At 44.1% G+C, this 14,428-nt stretch overlaps 1 protein-coding gene across 1 annotated transcript in view; it reads left to right on the top strand.

Annotated features, from left to right (window-relative positions):
- The window catches only part of LOC109910486 (acyl carrier protein, mitochondrial), a 9,744-nt gene extending 630 nt beyond the window's left edge, over positions 1–9,114 (top strand). Inside the window, exons 2-5 of the mRNA XM_020509676.2 lie at positions 5,555–5,677; positions 6,976–7,063; positions 8,142–8,260; positions 8,952–9,114. Of these exons, the coding sequence (XP_020365265.2) occupies positions 5,555–5,677; positions 6,976–7,063; positions 8,142–8,233 (303 nt within the window). The 3' untranslated portion in view covers positions 8,234–8,260; positions 8,952–9,114. The remainder of the gene's footprint in view (positions 1–5,554; positions 5,678–6,975; positions 7,064–8,141; positions 8,261–8,951) is intronic.
- Positions 9,115–14,428: the final 5,314 nt, after the last annotated feature.

Genomic DNA, 14,428 nt, shown 5'->3' with positions numbered 1-14,428 from the left:
GGGGAATGCACTTGGGCTCCTCTGTACTGCTAATTGTCAGGGTCACATCTTCAAACTAAGTAACAAGATTTAAAATAAAGGCATTTATTAATAACCAGGATATTCTGTAAGAACAGAACTCGGAGCAGAGTTGGCCATACGACCCCTTAAGTCTGCTGGGTTATTCTGTTAAAACCACGACTAATCTTCTGTATTGACTACACTTTACCTATTGATCCCCAGATCTGTGAGTTCCTTAATTTCAAAAAATTCATTTACCTGTGTCTGGAAAATACTTGATTTGAAGTTTCACAGCCCTCTTATTGAAGATCATTTTCATCTTCAACCTGAAATTAATTTTTCTGCCCTAATACCCCAAACATTCCATTACCCTTTTTGAAGTGAAGTTTGCAGTGTGGGGAAAGTGGCAGCTAAGTTATGCACAAGTTTTCCACAAACAACACTAAATGATTGGATAATTTGATTGTTAGTAATGTTGATTGAGGGATCATTTCTGATCCAGTGTAGTGCAGAGAATGCTGCATTGGCAAAAAAATGTCAACTTTCAGGTGATAAACTGAGGTCCTGTCCAAGTGGATGTAAAAACAAAAGTCCTGTGGCACTATTCAGGCAGTTCTCCTGGTATCCTGGCATTATACTCTAATTAACTAGGGAGGTATTAAATAGAATGGAAACTGAAATAAATGTGGATGTTGGAAATCAAAAACAAAAACAGAAATTGCTGGAAAAGCTTAACAGTTCTGGCAGCATCTGTGGAGAGAGATCAGTTAACATTTTAGGTCCAGTAACCCTTCCTCAGAACTGATGTTGGCTAGTAAGAAGAGAGATAACAAGGTGTAGAGCTGGATGAACACAGCAGGCCGAGGAGCAGGAAGGCTGACGTTTCGGACCTAGACCCTTCTTCAGAAATGGGGGAGGGGAAGGGGGTTCTGAAATAAATAGGGAGAGAGGGGGAGGTGGCTAGAAGGTGGAAAGAGGAGAAGATAATTGGAGAGGAGACAGACAGGTCAAAGAGGTGGGGATGGAGCCAGTAAAGGTGAGTATATGTGGGGAGGTAGGGAGGAGATAGGTCAGTCCAGGGAGGACGGACAGGTCAAGGCGGCGGGATGAGGTTAATAGGTAGGAGATGGGGGTGGGGCTTGAGGTGGGAGGAGGGGATAGGTGGGAGGAAGGACAGGTGAGGGAGGCGGGGACGAGCTGGGCTGATTTTGGGATGTGGTAGGGGGAGGGGAGATTTTGAAGCTTGTGAAGTCCACATTGATACCATTGGGCTGCAGGGTTCCCAAGCGGAATATGAGTTGCTGTTCCTGCAACCTTCGGGTAGCATCGTTGTGGCACTGCAGGAGGCCCAGGATGGACATGTCATCTGAGGAATGGGAGAGGGAGTTGAAATGGTTTGTGAACGTGAGGTGCAGTTGTTTAGTGCGACCCGAGCGTAGGTGTTCTGCAAAGCAGTCCCCAAGCCTCCGCTTGGTTTCCCCGATGGAGAGGAGGCCACAATGGGAACAGCGGATGCAGTATACCACATTAGCAGATGTGCAGGTGAACATCTGCTTGATGTGGAAAGTCTTCTTGGGGCCTGGGATGGGGGTGAGGGGGGAGGTGTAGGGGCAGGTGTAGCACTTCCTGCGGTTGCAGGGAAAAGTGCCGGGTGTGGTGGGGCTAGAGGGGAGTGTGGAGCGGACAAGGGAGTCACGGAGAGAGTGGTCCCTCCTGAAAGCAGATAAGGGGGGGAGGGAAAAATGTCTTTGTTGGTGGGGTCGGATTGCAGATGGCGGAAGTGTCGGAGGATGATGCATTGGATCTGGAGGTTGGTGGGGTGATTCGTGAGGACGAGGGGGATTCTGTTTTAGTTGTTATTGCGGGGAGGGGGTGTGAGGGATGAGTTGCGGGAAATGTGGGAGACACGGTCAAGGGCGTTCTCGACCACTGAGGGGGGGAAGTTGCGGTCTTTGAAAAACGAGGACATCTGAGATGTACAGGAGTGGAATGCCTCATCCTGGGAGCAGATGCGGCGGAGGCGAAGGAATTGGGAATAGGGGATAGGGGATGGCATTTTTGCAGGAAGGTGGGTGGGAGGAGGAGTATTCTAGGTAGCTGTGGGAGTCGGTGGGCTTGAAATGGATATCGGTTTCTAGGTGGTTGCCAGAGGTGGAGACAGAGAGGTCCAGGAAGGAGAGAGAGGTATTAGAGATGGTCCAGGTGAACTTAAGGTTGGGGTGGAAGGTGTTGGTGAAGTGGATGAACTGTTCGAGCTCCTCGTGGGAGCACGAGGCGGCGCCAATACAGTCATCAATGTAACGGAGGAAGAGGTGGGGTTTTGGGCCAGTGTAGGTACGGAAGAGGGAAGTTGGTTTTTATGCAGAAGACAGGGGAAGGGAGGTAAGGAGTAGATGATAGGTGGATATAAAGCCCAAAGAGAGAGAGAGAGAACAGTTGGACATGAAGGAGTGGATAATGGTTAGCCTAGGAGGGTAAGGACTTGGGGGAAGGTGCTTCAAACCCTAATATTATTGAACTCGATATTGAGTCCAGAAGGCTGTAGAGTTCACAAGTGGAAAATGAGGTGCTGTTCTTCTAGTTTGCACTGAGCTTTGCTGGACCACTGCAGCAATCCTGAGACAGAGATTTTAGCCAGGGAGCAAGATGGTTTATGTTGAAGTGGCAAGCAACTGGAAGGTCAGAGTCTTTTTTTGCAGACAGAATGTAGGTGTTATGCAAAGTGGTCACCCAGTCTACGCTTCATTTCCCCAATGTCGAGGAGACTACATTGTGAGCAATAAATGCAGTAGCCTAGATTGATCAGATAAGCCAATGGGCCGAGGAGTGGCTGATGGTGTTTAATTTAGATAAATGTGAGATGCTGTATTTTGGAAAGGCAAATCAGGACAGGACTTACACACTTAATGGTAAGGTCCTGGGGAGTGTTGCTGAATAAAGAGATCTTGGGGTGCAGGTTCATAGTTCCTTGAAAGTGGAGTCATAGGTAGATAGGATATTGAAGAAGGCGTTTGGTATGCTTGTCTTTATTGGTCTGCATTGAGTAGAGGAGTTGGGAGGTCATGTTGCAGCTGTATAGGACGTTGGTTAGGACGCTTCTGGAATGCTGCACGCTGTTCTGATTTCCCTGCTATAAAAGGTTCCGAAAGGATTTACAAGGGTGTTGCCATGGTTGGAGGGTTTGAGCTATAGGGAGAGGCCGAATAAGCTGGGGCTATTTTCTCTGAGGCTGAGGGGTGACCTTTACAGAGGCTTATAAAATCATGAGGTTCTTGGATAGGGTAAATAAACAAGAACTTTTCCAAGAGTGGGTGAGTCCAAAACTAGAGGGCATAGGTTTAAAGTGAGAGGGGCAAGATTTAAAAGGAATCTATGGCGCAACATTTTCACGCAGAGGGTGGTGCGTGTGTGGAATTGACCGCCAGACGAAGTGGCAGAGGCTGATACAATTATAACATTTAAAAGGCATCAGGATGGGTTAATGAATAGGAAGGATTTAGAGGGATATGGGTGAAATGCTGGCAAATGGCACTAGATTTATTTAAGCTATCTGGTCGGCGTGGACAAGTTGGACCGAAGGGTCTGTTTCTGTGCTGTACATCTTTATGACTAAGTGCAGGTAAAGCACTGCTTCACCTGGAAGTTGTTTGGGCCCTTGGATACTGAGGAGGGAGAACATAAACGGGCAGATATTACACCTTCTGTGGTTGCAGGGGAAGGCGCCATGGGCCTTTAGGAGGGCAGTGTTGGGAGTGAAGGAGGAGTGGACCAGAGTATCCCGGAGGGAAGGGTCCCTCTGGAAGGTTGACAAAGGAGGGGGAAGGGTATATGTGTCTGGGTGGTAGCATCTTGCCTGAGGTGGTAGAAATGGCCACTGATGATCCTATGGATGTGGATGCTGGTTCACCCTGTGGACACCCTGGTCCACTGCTTCTCCACTCCCAACATCCTCTCACAGCCCCACAGCACCTTTCCATACCTTTGCAGAAGGTGTAAGAACTGCCCATTTACTTCCTCCCTCATTATCCAAGGACCCAGCTACACCTTCAAGGTGAAGCAGCACTCCATCTAGTCTACTGTATTCGCTGCTCACAATGTGGTATCCTCTACACGGGAGATGAAGTTCAGACTGGGCGACCATTTTGCAGAGCACCTACATTCTGTCTGCACAAATTATCCTAAAATTCCAGTTGCCTGCCAATTCAGCACACCACCTTGTTTTCTTGCAACATCTATGTCTCGGGCTTGCCCAGCCTCCAGCAAAGCTCGGTGCAAGATGGAATAACAACACCTCGTTTTCCGCTTGGGAGCTCTGCAATCTTCTGGACTCAATTATCAAATTCAATAATTTTAAGATTGAGCACCTTCTCCCATTTCCTTATGCCAACCCCATACACATCAGGCCCTGTCATCACATGGACTGCTACCACAAACAACCTATTGTCAGCCACTACCAGTTCCCATTAGTAGCTGCTCGTCCTCCCAGACTGACCTTTACCCATTCCTTTGTCTGCCCAACTGTTTTTCTGTCTATTTGGGCTCCATCTCCACCTATTATTTACTCTTCTTCCCCCATCCCTTCCCTAGTATGTATACGAACTTTCTCCAAGCTACACTTAGTTCCGAAGAAGGATCACTGGACCCAAAATGTCACCCTGCTTTCTATCCATAGATGCTGCCAGACTTGGTGAGTTTTTCCAGCAATTTCTGATTTCCAGCATCCACAGTTCTTTGATTTTTTTTATTTTCCCCCATCAGTTGCTTAAGCTGTGGCTGTCAACCAATAAATCAGTAACATTATAAATGTGGTCCATTTGCCCTGTGCCTCCTGCAAAAAAGAGAAAGTACATGGAGAAGGAAGATTGAGGAGCAGCAGGTCCTGGCAATCCAGTGAAAAAGTTGCCTTTCTTCTCTCACCTTAAAAACACCCCCTTGTCTTGAAATCCCCCACCATAGGGGAAAAGACACCTGCCATTCACCTTACCTATACCCTTCATGATTTTACAAACCTTTATAAGGTCGCCCCTCAACCTCCTACGCTCCAGTGAGAAAAGCCCCAGCCCCTCCCTATCACTCAAATCTTTTATTCTCGGCAACATCCTGGTAAATGTTTTCTGAACACACTCCAGCTTGATAATATCCTTCCTATAGAAGGGTGACCAGAACTGGACACATTACTCCAGAAGAGGCCTCATCAACGTCCTGTACAACCTTAACATGACATCCCGACTCCCATACTCGAAGGTCTGAGCGATGAAGTTGGTTCATAATTGTTTATCTATAGTTGGAATCTAATTGTAAAAAAAAATAGTAATTCCTAAATACAGAAACCTGGTCTGTGCATACTGTCAAGTAATTTGGGGAATTTTATGTAATTCTATAAAATCTTTAATTTTTATGACAACTTTAACAAAGCTTGATTTCCAGTGAACTGCCCCAACGAGGCATAATGCTACTGTATATCAAAACAATGGTCTTTTTATTTACAAATGCAGTCTACAGGCCATGCAACTTGCATTTTAAATTAACCTGTTTCTTGCTTCTCCCTTTGCAGAGCTGTAGTCTGTTTCTACAATCGTTGCGTCATTACGGGGATCTGCCCCCCCTCTCACTTGACAGCATCCAGGAACGAGTGCTGTACGTGTTAAAACTGTATGATAAAATTAATCCTGACAAGGTAAGGAAACAATGTCACTGACCTTTTATTGAATTTTCATAATAAGAATGATACCACTCTAAGAAAATGTAATGTCTTTGAAACGGAGTTGTCAACACTTCTTTATTTAATTTTTAAAAAAGAAAATAAGCAGTAAGGAGCTTAAAATATAAACTAGGTGAGGTGATGACTGAGTTGCAGGGACTGGAGCAGAAGCCAGCAGCAGGAGCATGAAAAATTAACATGTAGCCCTGAACAACAGGCCAGTGTCAGCAGCCTCCATGTAGCCACCTTTAGGTGCTTCATAATATACAGTTTTTGCTAACATGGTATGTCTTAAAGTTGGCTATAGGTGTCAATCATCTTGTCTCAGGGCAAAGAGGAACAATATATAAATACTATGGGAATATACTTATAATTTGTTACTTGTTTTTAAATCTCCACGGTAACCAGAAGTAATTTCAGCTTAGTTTTTATTGCTGCTCTAACCCATAGTTTTATAAATATTAAAACACAATGGCTTTTACAAATAGAGATATGCAAAACCTTCCTGGCATATCATCTTGTCAGTTTGACAATCCTTTTAGCCAATCTCAGCTTGTTTACAAATATTCCAATAAATCCTCAAGTTTTCTTAAAGACCAAGAATGCAGAAAGACCTGGATAACGTTCAGGCTTGGGCTGAGAGCTGGTAGGTAACGTTCTCAATGCAAAAGAGCAGGCAATGATCATGTTAAACTAGAGAGAATCTAGCCCTGTCCCCTTAACATTCATCCAGGCAAGAGGGAAATATTCCATTAAAGACCTGACTAATGGGACATACTTTGGAGGGGTAGTGGGGCAGTCTTGAGGTGAGTTAGTTGCTGCTGAATTATGAGCCTCCTGCCAGCTCCTTAGAAGCTACAGTGTTTATGTGGCTGATCTATTGAGTTTCTCATCCTTAGAATGAGTAACAAGCTTTACAAATTACTGAAGTATTTTAGAAGCTTCAGACATCTGTTGGTGTGTGTGCTGTGTGGTCAATCAGCGGGTGAGAATGAATTTAATCAGCACCCATCCACCATGTAGCAAAGGGGCAGTTGTAACATGCACACTCCCTGTCTTCTTTCCATTTTTGAATAAAGCTTTTCAGAGCCCCTTTATGAGGCAGGAAACCTCAGTTTTGCTTGGGGGTTACTGAAAGTACAAGGTTATCTGTTCTTTGTTTTCAAAGGATTAAATCTGTTGTTGGTTGTGCTGAATGTTTTGATTGCTTGTGGATTTTCTCTTTTGTATTTCTGAAACCCCCTATATTTACAATATTTCCTTTCTTCTCAAAGCTTCTATTAAGCTCTCATTTTATGAAAGATTTGGGTTTGGACAGTTTGGATCAAGTAGAAATCATTATGGCCATGGAAGATGAGTTTGGTAAGTGTGTGTGTGTGTGTGTGTGTGTGTGTGTGTGTGGTAGGTTGTAATGTGTTCAGTATATCTTGTTGTTTTAATCCAAACACCTCAGGGTTTTTGTCAATTAAACTGAACTTTTTGACTCCTTTGCCTGAAGATGCTTGAGTTGTACCCTGGTGTATATTCCATAGTCATAGCTGTCCTCTCTATTGCAATCAAGTAGCTAATTGTTCATTGTGAACCCAGACACATTCAGCCTATTCAACCCTACAGGCTTCGCAGACTGTCTAGTCCTATATATTACCTGTTTCAAAGATTGCATCATATTTAGCTTCATTTGCAGATCCTGGTTTGATGAAATAGTTCTAGCCTACATGCAATAAGATCTGGTTAACATTCAGGCTTGACCTGCGAGTACTAAGTAACATTTGTGCCACGTAAGTGTCAGCCAGGCTATGACTATCTCTAGCAAGAGAACCCTGAACCACTTCCCCCTTAACAAGAACAACATTATCAATGATTCTACCACCAGCTACATTTCTGGAGGAGGTGGGGTGGCAGATGCTTTTAATCAAAAACTCTCTGGACCTGCCACACAAGTAGATGCAATATTTTCTGTGACACATCCCTGACTCTCCAAAGCCACTTTTTTGCATGGAAGAGAAATCAAAAGTGTAAGGAGTATTCTCTACTTTCCTGAATGGCTGCAACTGCATTCTCGAACATCCACCACCTTCGCTCCCTGCATTAATAGTACATGTGGTTGCAGTGTATTTCATCTATAAGCTGCATTGTTGTAACCCTCCGTGGCTTATTTGAAACCACCTCTAAAACTTGCAACCACTAGTATCTAGAAGAACACTGGGTAGCAGTGCTTGACAGGTGCCTCACTGCAGGAAAGTTGTGGGATCTCTGTTAAAATGTTACCTCAATCAGAGGTGATTCAGGCTGGTGATAAATTATACCTTAAGGGAAAGTTGTTGAAGGGCTTTGACAGGATTGCGGTGTGCCCAATGTGGGAATGTGAAGTGTGTTAATCTGTACATTGGCCATGTTGTTTGTCTGTAGGAGTCATTGAGCTTCATTTTTCTCTTTGTAGGATTTGAGATTCCGGATGTAGATGCAGAAAAGTTGATGACACCTGATGAGATTATAACTTATATTGCAGATAAGAAGGATGTGTATGAATAACTTTTTTTCCCTGGAGACAAAAAATGGGTAAGAATTTGTCAGATAAGTTCTTAAAAGGGGAAGAGAAGTGTGCATTTTCTAACTTGAGCCTTATCGCAACCACATAGTCTCTGTCAGATAAAAGCAGAACTGATTGGGACCGTTCTCCCACAGACAAAACTCATGCACTAAAATTTGTTGAGTCTGGTGTCTGAAGAATGTTGCTTGCATTAATGTTTGACTGTTGGAAGGAATTGATACCCTGAAACTTCCTGGCTTCAACCAATACTCAGGATAGAGGTTGGAACATAGACATCCCAACCACGAGAAAGGAGCTTGATCTATGAATCGTTCAGCATATCACCACTGCAGTTGGGCCTTTATTTATGGTATGGACAGGTGTTGGGATGGCATAAATCGATCACCAACACACTTCATTCAGTTAGTCACTGATGATGAAATAAAAGGTTTTCCTTATCTCCCCCAGCAAGGAGATTAGTACATTCCGAGAGACTTGACTAGATCCCATTCCCTCTCCAAACCAAAGTCCCCAAACCTTTGCAGTCTAAAGAACTGGAGAGATTAGCTAATTCAGCATAACCTATAGTTTGAACCTAGCACTGAAGAAAGGCAACTTTACCCTAATAAGTACTGACATCACAGCTGATCAGTCATTTTGAGAAATGTTTTGGAAACATTAGAAAAACATAAATTCTAAAATCTGTTTTTGGCTTTGCAGGTACTTGCTGCTGGGAGCATACTCTGTGTGAGGGATCACAAGCATTTTTTGATGCATAAGTGCTGGTTTATGGTTTTTGTTGTCTGATTATGTTTGTTCAACCAATGATATTTCAAGTTCTAGAACACTGACTTCAGGAATTAATAAATTACTCTTGAACCTGGATGTGTGTATGTATGCTGTTCATTCACCCATCAACTCTGATACTGTACCTCTCCACAAATTCTAGACTTATGAGCATCAGTAGATCTTCTGGTTCCTAACAAGGAACAAGAATAGGCCACCCAACACTTCTGAGTCTGTTCCACCATTCAATGACAATGTGACTGATGCCTATCCTAACTCCATTTACCTGTTTTGGCTGATGAAAGTCTGATCTTGGATTTTAAGAAGTGTTAATGTAGCCAGCATCCATGTTTATTAATCAAGGTGTGATCTGTTATTTTTTGTGGAAGAAGGTTACATATTTTGATCACTGAATGAAAAAGTGTTTCTGAACTTCTTTCTGAAGTAGTTTGGCTCTTGTCACCCACCAACAGATGGATGTTTCTCTTTATCTGCATAATCACTTCCTTTCAAAATTATGTAACGACTTCAATCCAATCATCCTCAACCAGGGAATAGAAGTTGCTTGAGTTCCTTTATAGTGGTAATAGTTGCAGAGGTAGCAGTTAATGTCCTGGTCAGCCATAATCTAATTGAATGGTTAGAAGAGGCTTGAGGAACTGAATTGACTTGGTTTTTCCTGTTCATTTGTCATCCCTGGTCTCTCTTAAACCAGCTCATAGAGGCAAGATGAAACTTTAGTTTAGCTTCTTAATTTTCTGTCTGTTTGACATTTTTCTGAAATAATTTTAAATTTGCTTTCACTCTGCTGTACTGTTAAATTCCTGTTATAAAGTGAATATTAATCGTTGGGCTGTTTCAGTTTGTTTTGCTAATTGGATGCTTAACCATCCAGTGATAGAGCTATGCAACACATTGGGACTATTTAAACTACATTAAAAGGTGCTATATAAATGCAAAGTGCTCCACAACAACATTAATCAAACAAAAATTGCCACTGAATCATAGAAGGAAGCAATACCATAGATTTAATTTTATAGGATGTGTAATACAGGCGTTCAAACCAACCAGTCCATGTTGGTATTTGTGCTCTGTTCAAGTTTCCACCCATGTTTTTTCTCATCTACATCTATCACCATAATCCTGTATTCCATTCTCCTTCATATGCTTGTTTTATTTTCCCCATAAATGCTGATTGCTTTAACCACTCTCCATGGTAATAAGTTCTACATTCTTACAGCTCACGGTAAAGTTCTTTGAGTTCCTTTTGGATCCTGTGATGACAGCCCTTTTGATGGTTTCTGGTCATGCCCTTTCTGTCTCTCTACATAATCTCTAGCCAACCTATTAGATCAGCCATCGACCTTTTCTCAAGACAGGGACCAGGCTGTCAATCCTTTCGTGATGCACAACCCCCCGTGTTCTGGCATAATCCTTGTAAATCTCTGCAAAATCCTAGTGCCTGGACATCTTTTTTTATAATGGTTTGAAGATGTTCAGGTTAGGTGATTGGCATTGTAAATTGCTCATAGTTTCCAGGTATGTGCCGGTTAGGTGGATTAGCCATGGGAAATGTAGGATTACAGGGTTGTGGTAGGTTTTGGGTGGGATGCTCTTCAGAGGGTCAGTGTAGACTCGATGGGCAGTATCTATAGGCATTCTATAATATGACTGGAGGACTAAGAGCAGGTTAAGTATAAACTTTTCAATTTTATTCTAGAAATAAAACCTAGTATTTTGTTATATTTTTAAAATAGTCTGTTGATCTGTGTGCAGCTTTTAATCAATAATGTGTACTCGAAGTTCTTTTTGTTTAAAAGCTTGAGTCAAAGAAGTTTATGAAGTGGGAACACAGGGTAAGGTTCCAGGAGGTAATTTCAGACCTTTACATAAATTTACTTTGTACAGCACAGAATCGGGTCATTCGGTACAACTAGTCTATGCGAGCATTTATCTAGAAGTCTCTTCTAACCTTATTGCAGTTACCCGTTTATTTCTGACTATCAGACACTTAATTTTAAATGTCTCTCTGCTAGTTGCCTAACTCACTCCATATGCTAACAAATACCACCGTCTAACAACTGAATAATTCCTGAATTCTTTATTGGATTTAGCAATAACTTTCATTTATGTGACAGAGTACTGATCTTACACAAGGGCAACATCTCTACTTCCCTTCTGAAATCACTTCATAACTTCAAAGACCTTTAGGCCTAGGATAAGTTAATTCCAAACTGTTTGCTCTGCTGGTAGTTATAACTTCTTAGTTCTGTTGTGTTGTGTTTTGTTTTGTACCTTTTCCAATTCCTCTATTTAATTTTGTGATTATGGAGATCAGAACTTGGCTGTGGGACATTAAAAATCTGGTGTCCCCCAATCCAGGCCTCCCTTAACTATGTTGACACACTATAGTTGTTTGAAAATTGTCTTTGGAGAATACCAATAGCATAATGAATCTAAGGAAGAATTTGCAAAACGAGCTAGAAATACAGCCCTAGTTTGCGATTAGGAATAGTTCATCCTGCGAGCTTTATTAGAAAGCGGTGCGGCGCAGCCTACATACGCCTGCCCACAGAGGGCAGTGAGTGGGAGTCCAGTATGAGGTGTGGCTTCGGGATACTGAAAATCTTGCAGGGCGCTTCAGAGGAAATATCTTTGAATTTCGTTTCGGCGCGTTATGGCGTATTTTCAAGTAAATACACAGCAATTCACGACACTCTAAATCCCGTTAATAGGCACTCAATTATCCTTGTATGTTCCCTTTTTCTGGAGAAAAAATCTACAGTGGGACTAACTGGACAGCGTACAGCTGGTATGGGCATGATGGGCCGAATCTTATGCTTTAAGATTGTTTTCTCTCGACTCCTTTTTAGTTTTCTATCGCCTCACCTCTATCTCTACCCCCCCGCCCTTTCCCTGCTCTCGTTTCCTTCCCGTTTTGGTCTGCGTTGTCTTTCTTGTCCATTTTTCTCCCCAGTCAGTCGCTTTTTCCCAATGCTCTACACAGAGGGGTGTTGACTGTCACCCTCCCCTAGATAAGTCATGCAGACCTCTGCCCTTTTTCCCTGACCAGTCACAGACGGAAATCCTTTCAGGCTCACTCCCAAGCACCATCGCTGAGATATCGCCATCCTCCTGCCGCTCTGACCTTCACTGCAATAAATGCAACTCTCAGACCGGCCACCGCTAGCACCGCTCTCCCGGAACCTCGGCTTCCTGAGCTCCAGCCATGGGGCAGCACCGGACCATGTTGGCCCGGGCGGGCTTGCTGCTGCTTCTCACCAGCACAGGTAACCCCAGCACTTGGTCCGACACCGTTACATAGAGGATGGGCTGAGATAAGAAAAAGGGAAATCTGCTCTTTATCGGATTGTTTTGCACTGTGTTCGATGTATCAAATTCTATCCTGTTACATTGCATGATATTTCAGTTGATGCATTTTGCATTTATGGAGGGTGCAATGGCGCCGTACTAACCCTAAAAATCAGCGCTTGGAAATTGCTCCTGTCCTATACTGCGTAAGAGAAAGGCGAGGTCTAGCAGTAACAGGGCTTTCTATCTGACGCATGTGTGCAACGGGGCTTTCTGCCTTGAACCATGTCAAACGGGATAATTTCACTGCTCAGTGCAGACCACAAAATCCTGTGAGGTTGGTGATTCACCCCGACCAGACCTGTGCTGTACTGGACAGGATGATCTCTGAGAGCCTGGTGGTCTCGCCTACGTGCAGGAAAGTGGGATGGATTCCTGCCTCATCAGCCTTTGCCAGGATGTCACACATGTACGTGTAGGGTGCTCTCCAAAATGGGCTTTGGGGATGGAATCTGAAATTGGATCTGACTGCTCTACACCAACATTAGTAGTGCAAGTCTCGATTGATGGGTGGGAATCAGAAAATTTCCCAAATCAGATTCAGAGTCAGATAGGCCTGCCCACTCTCTCCTGTCCTGTTTGTTGTTGTACAGAGCCTTTCACTGAGTCCATCAGGAAGGATGCGGGCTTGAGAGGGGTGACTATTACAGGCAGCAGAGGCCTGTAGGTCAAAACCTCCCTGTGCATGGATGACATCACCGTTTTCTGCTGTCATTGTGCAGACTCGTGAGTATCAGCGACCCGTTTGAAATGGCCTAGGTAAATAGAAGCAAGAGCATGGCCATGTTCTTTGGGTTGACCGACCCTTTATCCCCTTCACCATCAGGACAGGTTACTTGAGGGTGCTGGGAACATGGTACAGAGGGGCTGGGGCATGAGCAAAGTCTTGGGAGGAGCAGATAGCCAAGCTGAGGCAGAAACTGGTCTTATGGGAGCACTGCTCCCTCTCCATTGCAGGTAAAAACCTGGTCATTGGGTATGAGACACTATTGTTGTACATGGTGCAAATCTGGCCCATTCCCTGAAACTGCATTGCAATCACCTGAGCCATTTTTCACTTCATCTGGAGGTCTAAGATGGACCGTGTCTGCAGAGACACAATGTACAAAACTCTGGATAAGGGGGGAAGAACATACCCAATGCTGCCCTCATCCTGATGTGTGTGGCTGCATCAAGCTGTGCGTGGACCCTTGGTACACAAACACCAAGTGTCACTGTGTTCTACCGGTCTCTGCTGTTGCAAAGGATGGGACTGGCCTCGCTGCCACGGAATGCTCCAAGTAGTTGGACCATTCCGTATCACCTGTCCTTCATTGAGAAATTTGCAAAGAAAAACACCTTTGACCACAAGTCCATCAGGAGGTGGTCAGTACATAGCGGCCTTGACACCCTGAGGGAAAAGCAGAGGGTGGATTCTGTTGTGTGATTCCCTGAGCAGACTGTCAAAGTCATTTGGCAGAACGCCTCATCACCAGAACTTTCGAGCAAACACTAACACCTCACCTGGCTGGTGGTGAGAACCTGTGAAGTCCTACTTGTACGCCTGGTCCGTCTATACCACCACACACTGCCCTTAAAACAGCTGGGGGTTGGGGTAGAGACTGTTGCAAATCTCCTGCTGGAATGTGCCTTTACAAAGGAAGGTGGGAGAGAGATGCTGTAGATTTTGTCAAGGTTTGTCCCGAGGAGCTCCATTACGCAGGAGTCTGTGCTGTATGGTCTGTTCCCTGGAACGCACACCGAGACAAACATCGACTGTACCTGGGGGACCATCAACTCAGTGAATGACACACTTTGGTCTGCCTCAAACTTGCTGATCTCCCAGAGCAAGGAGTTGACCTTGTCTGAGTGCTGCAGACTGGCACATTCCAAGGTCCAGGACTGTGTGCTGGCGGATGAAGCTTGGGCGCAGTGGGGAAAGACCACCACCTGAGGTCTTTTTGCCGAAGTCAAATTGGGGTCCGTTCACTTACTGGACCCTCCCAGTGCCTCAAATGCATGTAAATATAGTCTTGTTCAAGTAAGAGACAACAAGGTGC

This window comes from Rhincodon typus, chromosome 21 (genome assembly GCF_021869965.1).
Source record: "Rhincodon typus isolate 14 chromosome 21, sRhiTyp1.1, whole genome shotgun sequence".
NCBI lineage: Eukaryota > Metazoa > Chordata > Chondrichthyes > Orectolobiformes > Rhincodontidae > Rhincodon > Rhincodon typus.
This window is presented reverse-complemented; position numbering and strand designations above follow the sequence as displayed.